At 55.7% G+C, this 10,233-nt stretch overlaps 1 protein-coding gene across 1 annotated transcript; it reads right to left on the bottom strand.

The window, feature by feature from the left end:
* Nucleotides 1-2,776: 2,776 nt before the first annotated feature.
* LOC308046664 (RNA-binding protein Raly-like) lies at nucleotides 2,777-9,988 on the bottom strand (the record flags this gene model as incomplete). The annotated part of the gene is made up of 7 exons (XM_080354661.1): nucleotides 2,777-2,821; nucleotides 3,261-3,406; nucleotides 3,858-3,971; nucleotides 4,685-4,845; nucleotides 5,044-5,091; nucleotides 5,488-5,560; nucleotides 9,733-9,988. The coding sequence occupies 7 exons, from the start codon at nucleotides 9,986-9,988 to the stop codon at nucleotides 2,777-2,779; spliced, it is 843 nt and encodes a 280-aa protein (XP_080210787.1).
* Between the last annotated feature and the right edge of the window lie 245 nt (nucleotides 9,989-10,233).

The following is a 10,233-nucleotide window of genomic DNA, read 5'->3' as shown; positions in this document are numbered from 1 at the left end:
GCAGGCGGCCCCGCCCCACGGGCCGCAGCTGGCGGCGGGACCGGAGGTGCCGGGGCGGGGCCGGGGCGGGGCCGGGCCGGGCCGGGAGGGGCGGGGCCGGGCCGGGAGGGGCGAGAGGGGCGGGGCCGCGGGCGCTGGACGGGGCGGTCCTCGCAGGCCCCTCGCGCGCCCCCTGGCGCAGCTCTGCGGGGACACGGGATCCTGGAACAGGAAGTTGGGTGCATACGGGGCGAGACGATGCACGTAGGGGGAATATAAAGCGGGGCCTGTGCAGCCATTCAGGAGCTACTGAGATGTGACACATCTTTTGTGTCGTGGATACTTAAAATGCCACGGGGAGGCCCACACGTCTGCTGTCAACCAGAATACTCTTACGAGGAGTGGTTGAGGGACCTGGGGGTTCAGCCTGGAGAAAGGAGCTGCGGGGAGCCCTTCTGATCTCTGAACATTTCTCAGCACTGTCGGCTTGTGCACACTGGAACAGCAGCCTCATTTTTCCAGTCTGCTATGAGCTGGACCAGTGCAAAATCCACAGATTGAAGGTCTGGATTTCCCCCGGCTCTCCTGCATTGAAAGTGTTTCCGGCCTCCTGAGGAGCCCAAGACCCCCTGTGAATCCAGATACGTTACTCAGCTCAGTGGGACACACATTGTGTGTGAGAAATCAAATCCTGTGGGCAGAGATGAAGCTTAGGAAGGGAAAGAATTACTTGTCTGAAATAGAGCAAAAAAGTGTGTGTTATATGGATGTATAACAGAGAGAAAAGAGAGTGCAAGCAAATTAGATTTCTTTCTTTTATTATACAGGATTGTATGTACAAGGTCACCTTTCTCCCAAACATCAGCATCACAGTCAGTTCATAGCAAAAACTGCAGCTCATCTCTCAAAGCCTAGAAAACAGCTCTACAGCGGCTCAGTACAACACAATGGATCAATTGTACAGGAACCGGAAAAAGGGAGGGGAAAGCACGGTTATCCCTTTAATCCCTCGTGAATTATTGGAATCTAAGAAACGCAAATAAAACCTTGTGCTTCAAGAGCCATGCCTGCTCCGGGACGGCCCTCGGGGAGGCAAGCGTTGCCCTGGGACCTGCTTGCCCCTCCACCCCTCAAAGAGCGATGCCGTAGACAAGGTCCGGCTTTGAGCGCTGGAGCAGGAAGCAGGAGCACTCTTCAGAGCACCCTACAGAGCTGGGGGGCACACGGTTTGTGGGAGTTTGACCGAGGAGGTGTGGACACTGTTGCGGATTCAAAGCACTGATGTGTGTGTTTTGGAGGGGAAGAGAGGAGATGGGCAGGACACGCCTGATCTGAATAAAGTGCTACGTGAGTCTCAGTCCCACCCACCCCTGAACTCCGGAAAAACGCATAAACCCATGAAGGAGGAAGGAACAAGAAGAGAAAAGGCCAGGAGCCTCCCTGGGTGTGGTGGTGTGAGGGGGCTCCCACGCCAAGTGGCATGCTGGCTGCCGCCCTCTGCTCGCAGGACGTGGCACGGGTCAAACGCAGCCGGAATTTGGGCAGGAGGGGGAGGCGCTTGCATGCCCACATGCATCGTGCTCAGGGTGTTCACCGTTACCGGGCAGGCTGGGGATGCAGGAGCAGGAGCTGTCGTGCCGCCCTCCCGGGGGCCAGGTCGGTGTGAACACCCAGCGAGGCTGCAGCACAAGATGTTGGCGCCCTGGGGAAGGGGCTGACACTGGCACCGGGCTGGAGAAGCGAGTGGATCACATCCCTTCCACAGAGCAGCTGGGCCACGAAAAGGGTCTAATCCACACGTGCTTGCACCCCCTCACTCTGCAGAGACTTGCTCAGCCTTTACATAGTTGTTTCCCAACGGAGAACGAGGAGCCCAAACCAATGAAGACGACGTATGCTTTGCTCCCCCTGCTCGGGATCACTTGCTTGCCTCCTGTCCCCTTCCCTCTCTCCAAGCAGCTGCAAAGAGCACAGCACATGCACCAGCACCGACTCCTTCCCGCCTGGATGCCGCCTGTACCTGCGGCAGCTCATGGGGCAAAAGAGACACGACAGGAGGTGACCGTTCTGGGAGGAGAGCTCACCCTGCAGCCTCAGCACGACCTTTAGCGTGAGAACACACATTGTCCAAACTGAGACAGTACTTCTCCTCCAGTCAGCACATGCTCTGGCTCTCACCCAGCACAGGAAAGAACGTCTTTATTAGGTCAGGCTTTTTTCTCCCTCCTCTCCTACAAAAAGCTCTGTAACATGTCTGACTCATTTGGTGACACAACCACTCTCTCGTTATCCAGTCGGTGGTGGTTATGGGTTGTGCAGGGTTCGGTTCCTGCCTCCGCTGCTGCAGAGCTCCAAATCCATCGCACAGGGTGGTGGGGATTCACTGGGATGATGACTTTTGTCTTTGCTTTACAGATGGGTGGAAGATGTCGGGCCGGGTTTCTCCTTTGAATGCCAGGCAGAGATGACAGCAGCACTTTGATTCAGCTTGCCTTGCTCACCGTGCCAGGACAGGGTTTATCCTCGTGCTTTCCTCACGCGGTTGCTCTCTGCTGCTCTGGAGAGGAGACGGAGAAGGTGGGAAAAAAGGTACAGAATTTTCCTTGAACTTCAAAGATTTGTGATTCAGGAAAGGGACGGAGGGGCTGATCAGTGGCCACGCTCAGTGCCAGGAAAACACAGAGGATCAATGGAAAACAGCACCTCCTGAAGCAGCACCCCCCGACCCCAACGTGCACGGAACGGCAGCTTTTGCGCAGCATCAGCCTCCAAACAGCAGCGTGTGAGCTGTACCTGGTTACTGTAGTCTGGCATCCTCCACGTCTGTGTAATGGCTGTTCTCCTGGACAGAAAAGGGAACCAGCAATAGTTAATCACCACGTGTCCCCGCTGCCCTGCCTGGGACACTGTGACAGCGGCACGTGGTGAGCAGCTGTCACCACGGGTGGGACGGCTCACAGGGTCAGATCGCTCAGCGTGGTGGACGAGCTACAAACCACAGCTCATGAGGACACCCGATGTGTCTTCCGGCAGACACTGTCCCAGGCAAACCCAAATATCTCCTCTGGCTCCTTACTCTGGCAGGGTCCTGCCCAACAGACCCGGGAGCGTTTTTGCAGGCAGCAGAACACTTAGAAAGAACAAGCTGTGAACAATCATGGGATTTAAGTACAACAATTTCTATTGAGGAAGGCAAATCTATTTTTCTGGGGGTTTAATAAGTCCCAGTGGTCCATTCCTGAACTCCCTCCGCTGGAGGGATGCGCTACCCAAACTCTTACCAGTTCATCTTCACACTCATCCCGTGCGAGACCCTCCTCCTCCCCCTCGTCCCCATTCAGCGGCTCCTCCGTGGTGACCTCGGCCTCTGACGCTGTGTCCTCCTGTGAGATTTCGCTTTTGCTGCCCTCCGCCTTCTTCCGTACCTCTGAGAGAGGAGAGCCGAGGGTCAGGGCTGGGGGGCAATGTCTGGAGCCCGGCGACACTAATGCAGTGCGCCCCCAAATTCAGTCAGCAGGTAAAGAATGGATCTAAGTTCTTCCTCTGCAATGGGAAGTTTTGCTGACTTTGCCAAGGCTGCCTGAAAGCAGCCCCAGAGAGGGCAGAGCGAGGGGGGAAGATAGAACAGAATAATAGAACAAAAAAGCAAACTAAAAAAACTCCAAACTATATGACAAAAGGAAAACAAAATCTCATTATAACCTAGGGATTTTTGGCATGTAATTTTGGCCTGTGATTCCACCCTGGGAGCTGGGGGTTGACACTTCCCTACCAGAGCCTGGAGGATGCTCTGACCGCGGCGGTTTCCTGGCCAGCTCTGCAGGGCACATCCCTGTGCTCATTGCCCATTTCCAGGCATCGGTGAGCATGCAACTGACCTGTGGACAACTTCTGCTCTTCAGCGATCTGCTCCAGTCGGCCCAGGAGAGCATCGATGTTGGATTTGATTTGTGTCAGCTCCGTTTTGATTGTTTGCAGCTCGCTGCACTTCACTTGGGAGGAAAGAAAGAAGGAAAAAAAAGGCATTCGGTGTCCTGCAGAGCACGGAAGGCTGAGGGGGCTGTGGGTGGTCATAGGCACCCAAAAAAGCCTGTGTGTCCATTGTCCAGGCATATTGTGGAGGCTGACACCGGGCTTTGGCATGCTCAGGTTGTACTTGCACCTTCCCCTGCTGCACCTGCAGGATTCCGAACAGCCCCTGCCTGGCCTGTTGTTGTCAGATGGGGAGCGGCTGAGGGACCTGGGGGTTCAGCTGGAGAACAGGAGCTGAGGGGAGACCTTCTGATCTCTGAACTGCCTGAAAGGAGCTTGGAGCCAGGGGGGTCGGGCTCTGCTCCCCAGGAACAAGCGCCAGGAGCAGAGGAAACGGCCTCAAGTTGCGCCAGGGGAGGTTGAGTTGGATCTGGGAACAATTTCTTCCCCAAAGGGCTGTGGGGCATTGGAACAGGCTGCCCAGGGCAGTGCTGGAGTCACCAGCCCTGGAGGGGTTGAATGGATGTAGAGACGAGGTTCTCAGGGACACGGGCTGGGTTATGGCTGGACTAGATCATCTTGAGGGTCTCTTCCAACCAAAACGATTCTATGATTCTATGTTTTTTTCTTTTTGAAGGTTTTCCCTGGGAGCGCCTGGCCTGACTGGCTGGGGATGGACGTCCACACGCACACTCGTCTCCACACCATCCCGCACACCCACGCACAGACTCACGCTTCAGCTTGGCCGAGCTGTTGGCGATGGCGGCTGATCTGGCGAAGAGCTTGACGGGCAGCGTCGCCTTCACGCGCCGGACAAGGGGGATGGTGACCCGCGGCCGCTTCACGGGGACCACCCTGGGTACCGGAGAGACCCGGCCCCGGTACTCGAAGAGCCTGGAGAGGGGGGAAGGATGGGGGTGAAGCTGCCCCGCAGCACCCCCAGCCATCAGTGCCACGACCGGAGCCAAGCAGCTGGTGGAGAGCCAGGGCCAGCGCGGCCATCGGGCCCCGCTGCCCCCATGGCAGGAGCCGTGCTGCAGCAGAGATCTCACCCCACAACAAACCCCTTTGGCTGATGGGTCCCCTGCTCACCTGTCATAGAAGTCGTCCCTGTAATAGTCATAGTCGAAGTCGTAGCCGCTGCAGAGACAGAGGCGGGATGACACGGGTTAATTAGTGCTGGCAACTTATTGTTATTACTCCCTCACCACCTGCAAGGTGGGACTGGGGACAAGTGTCCACCGACACCCCATGGGAATGTCTACATGTGAGGTGACGGCCGGGTCTGGGGTGCAGGGACCAGCCCCCCGGCCCCCATGCACTGCTTGGGGAAGCTCAAAGTGCAGCTGACGGGTTGTGGCTGTAAAACGTGGGCTGAGCTGCTCTCACAGCATTGCCGACACCCCTCCGTGCTGCCTTTTGTCCAGCGGGACCGCGTCAGGAGGGCTCTGCCCCGCACCACCCGGGGGGTGCTGAAATCAGCCCCAACCAGGAGGCAAATCCCAGCCCGGGCACTGTGCCGCGGGGGAGACCGACCTGTACAAGGCGGAGGCTGCTCTCTTCAGCCCTTTGGGTCTGTTGGGTTTGGGCTCCCCGGCCATGTTGATATCTGCAACGAAGGGACAGGCAGCTGTGACACGGCACGTCCCGCGCACTCGCAGCTCTACCCGCACGGCCAAACCAGCTCCTCCACACCTCCCACCGCATTCCCACCTGCTTTTGGCACCTCTGGGGCCAGCTGGACCTCCACACAAAGACAAACATACTCCTGCACTTGGCAAGCCTCCTCCTTTCCCTTTACAAAGCTACTAACCGTTGATTTTTTGACGTCAAGGCCTTGCACATGGTCTAACCTCCCCTCACAAATTCAGGACAGGCTTCTCAGGAGAACTCGGTGCTTTTATGATAAGGCACGGACAACATATAAAACCGCTGCACTCTGCTAACAATTCCTCCCTTGCTCCTTCTGGAACAAAAACGAGCGCTGAGCACGGGCCAGCCGGCGTCGCTGCGGCTGCGCTGCGCTGCGAGTGCCGGCACACGGCCCGGCTCATCTCCGAGGAGCATCTTCTACCAGGGGAGGTGAGAATGAGCCCTTCTAATCCGCCAAGGAAATTCCTCTGCTTGGCCTCCATGCCAAACGTGCCTTAGTCGTGCGAATAAAGTGATAGAGCCAATTTCGCAGAGGCTGCTCAGAGCCTGGTGATCTAACACCGATTGTGGCCCCAGAACCGCAGAGAGAGGAGCCACAGGAGCACGAGGCTTCACCTCCTCTTGATTCCTGGCTCGGAAGTGAGCAAATCCCTGCTGGTTTCTCCAAACAGCCCTAAATACTCTCGTTCTTCAAGTCCTTTCTGTCTAAATAGGCGTCAGACCTCTGGGCATGCCAGATCTGAGCCAAGCAAGACAGCATTTCCTCACACAGACCAAAAGCAGCGTCTCCACGGGGCTGGGCAAGGCTGGTCCTTGTGACAAGCTAGTGGCACAAGTTACAGCTGAGGTGCAGGTGGATTTGAAGGTCTCCATCTGGGGCTCGGGCTTTGTGGACCTGTGACTGCAAACACAGGTACTGAAGATCTCAGCTCTTCCAGACTCACAGGATATGCCATGAAACTCAGCGGCTTTAAGCTTATTAATTGTTGCTTTTTTCATGCTGCATGAAGGGACTTTATGGAGAAATGTGGACAGGCTGGTCCGCTCACCCTCAACATCAAGAGCTTGCGAAGTGATCCAAAGTGAACAGTCTGCTGACTTCAATATTAACCAAGAAAATGACCTACAGGAGCACAACAAGCTGCTGAGACAACGTGCGCAGGAGCAGAGGCTGCGACGCGCCGCGGACTCGGCTCTGCAGGAGCACGGGCACGGTCCCACTGCTCAGATGCCTGGATGTGTCATTCCCCAGCCTGCTTTTTAGGGTCTAGCAAGAGACCTCATTCCCTCTGAAGCTGCAGCTCAGCCTGTTTACAAATCGCCATAGGAGGGAGTCGCCCGGTGACACCGAGTGTCCCTCTGCAGGCACATGCAAACCAGAGCGTGCCTTCTTTGCCGCCTTTCGCCCTCCATCGTCCCGCACTCAGCGGCTACGGGCAATGCAGAAGAGCGTCCCGCCTGGCGCTGGCAAGGACACGCATGGCCACAGGACAGGTCTGCGGGCAACTGCTGCCAGCGTGAACATTATGCATGTGGTTTTCTTTCTGAGTCTGCTGAGCAACGCAACGCTTCTGGCAATGCTGTTTGCTGTAAGGGGAGAGAGGAATAAACTCCTTGGTGCTTCCCAGACCACATCCCTGCTCAGCTCCAGTTCCCTTGTCGTGAACCCTTTTTGCTGTCAGGGTGCATCCTGCCAGCTGCCAGTCACTTCTCTTGCAAAGTGGAGAGCTAATGACAGCACCATGTTGATTAACACCTTTCAAGGGCGATGCAATGAAAGCCCAATGGTGGATAATGACAACAATTAGCTCAATCTGCTGGTACGCACTGCTAGAAATAGCACTGCAGAGCCTTCAGCAGTATAGGCAGACAGATCAGGAAATTTATCCTTTCAGCCTCAAGTGGTGATGGGCAGTCAGATCCCTCAGGATTCCCTTGACAGTGAACGAGGAGACAAGAGCTCAGCACGCACAACCTGGACAGATGTTGTATCTCATTCCCATTCTGGCTCCCTTCTCTCCATCACTGAACCCATCTGCTCACCCCAAAGCAGCGTCTGTCCCTCCTGCTCATATCCAGGCACCTCTGCCCACACTAAATGGGGAGGTTGTGCTTTGTCTGGCCAACGTGCCAGGGTCAGGCCATGGTGTGGACCCAGCTCTCAGTGCAGAGCTCCCGCACTGTACTGGGCACTGTCCCCCGCAATGACTGGGCTGACCGGGAGCCTCTGGAGAGAGCGCCGAGGCTGCCAGGACCTGCCTGGCAGAGCAGTCCCTGCCCCAGCGCAGGATGGGCTGCGGCTGTGCTCTCAAACACCTCCGCTTGTGATGCATTCAGAATCTTGCTGATCATTTAAAATGCAAGTTTGCGCATCTGGTAAAAAAGGAAGGAAAAAAAGTAAAAAATGGAAGAAATGCTATTAGACCACTTAGCTTGAGAGCTGACCTGAGCTGAGAGCTGTGAGATAGAAAGATGCTGCTTGCTTTGCTCATTCACTCAGACAAGAGGCAGGCACAGCACTCCTGTCACATGCAAAACTATGATGCCTTCCTGTTTCTTAAATGAAGGTGCAAAGTCTCTTTCCCAACTGCACACGGAATCAGACAATTGTTTTGGTTGGAAAAGACCCTCAAGATCATCAAGTCCAACCATTAATTCAACCTTGGCACTGCCCCGTGTCCTGAGAACCTCTCACCACATTGTCAGCTCTTCTCTGCTGGTTTCTCCTCAAAGGGGAGCGTCCCCGTGGTTTTCCAGGTCCATGTCCAGCAAAGGAAAGCCTGCTGAGCTCTTCTGTGGGACAAGTGGCCATGAAGGGAAGGCACATGAAAGCCAGCTGAGTTTGCACCTTGTCCAGTACATGTGTAGGACTCCCAGCTATAATGCAGTCCTCTGTCTTGTTGGCATGGCAGAGCTCTGGACCAGCACTGAGAGGAGAGTAAGAAGTTCCTATCATGCTAAACCTTTCATCTTTCTCCAGCTACATAAACAAGTGTTGCCCGTCTCTTGGCTGCATCTGCTGTATCCGTCTGGAGCATCACAACAAGCTCCTTTGCTCCCCAAGGCCCTTTTCACCGTATCTACGGGCTCTGCACAGGAGGGCTGGGAGCACCCCCGGCACGCTGCGCCCGCCTCGCTCTGCAGCTCCTCGCTCTGGACCGCACGAGAAGTGGAAACAGGTTTCTGGTATTTGAACACACCACAGACAGAAACAGCACACTGTCTTCACAGCACATCTAGCGCACAGCTTTTTATTTCAGACCGCTGTGCCAGAGGCAGGTGGGAATGGGCTGCAAATCGCTTTCCTGGGTGCCCAATAACCACCGCCTGCAGCAGGCTTGGAAATAACAATTTTTCATTAAAAATACTGTCTCCAGTTCCAATTCTCGGCTTAGAGCTGGTGGCAAGAGCTTCTCAGCATGTGACACTCCAGAGCAATCTGCGGAATAAGGATGCAGCTGGGAGCAGCTGGGGTGGTTCTGTTTGTTATTTCTTATCTCACAGCAGTGCAGATGAGACACTTCCATGTGTCCGGGGGGAGTGATCTTGTTTAACATCACCTGCCTAAAGTTAGTCTGAGCTAGTCTGAGTTAGACTATCACCTCTCTTGACAGGCCTGGTCCAGAAAGAGAACCAGACAATGTCTTTTCCCACCCTTGCTCTTCCCCACCAGATCAAGGACAAGGACACAATTCAGAACTGTGTTTTAGCTTCTACAATCACAGCCCATAACATGAACTTCTGGGCCACAATGCCACAGCCCTGAGGGTACTAAGAATGGCCAAGACCAGCCCGCTTCTGACACCCACACACAGGGGACCTGGGCACCTCCAGCCCCGCCTGAGCGCTGTGGCAGGAGCGCTGGTCTCCAGCTCCGTCACAGCTGTTCCTGGCCACGGACCCTGCTCATCCCGACTTCCCAGCCTGGCCCCAGATCCACCTTGTCACTATGTGCCTGCCCGGCCATCACCGGGCTGTGCTGACCTGCTCGCCATCACTGAACCCAACCCTCATCTGCAGATGGATGTCCCAGTTTGGCCTTGGACTGGCCATCCCTTGACCATCCCCTAAGGAGCAACCAACCCGTGTTGCACCTGGACACGCAAAGTGGTTGGAGAAGCTCCTTACCCAGCGTCTGGCCAGCGAGCACCCGTCCGTTCTCGCCCAGGACGGCGGCGCGCGCGTGCCTCTCGTTGGAGTACTGCACGAAGGCGTAGCCCTTGTGGACCGAGCAGCCCACCACCCGGCCGTACTTGGAGAAAATGGTTTCCACATCGGACTTCTTGACCACGGCTGTGTTGAGATTGCCAATGAAGACTCTGGAGTTAATGGACTTGGGGTCATTCTTGTTCGTGATGTTGCTCGTCTGCACCTTCAATGACATCTTGAAGACCTGAATGAACAAATGGAGAGTCAGGGAGGTGTGCAAGGGAGGGGTTTACAAAACGGGCTGGGGGATACATCTCCCGGTGAGCCTGGAGTGAAGGAACCAGCTCCTCAGCTTCAAGCAGTCACGGCTGGGGGGATCCCGTCTCTGGGGAGCCCCTGTATGTTAGGGGGTGACTGTCACAGCCAGCACGGAACTCCTGCTGGAAACCTGTTTATCAGACCTGCTGGGTAGAAGCTGGT

The sequence above is a fragment of the Nesoenas mayeri genome (assembly GCF_963082525.1).
Source record: "Nesoenas mayeri genome assembly, chromosome: 16".
Taxonomy (NCBI): Eukaryota; Metazoa; Chordata; class Aves; order Columbiformes; family Columbidae; genus Nesoenas; species Nesoenas mayeri.
The sequence above is the reverse complement of the archived record's forward strand: the minus strand, read 5'-3'. Positions and strand labels throughout refer to the sequence as shown.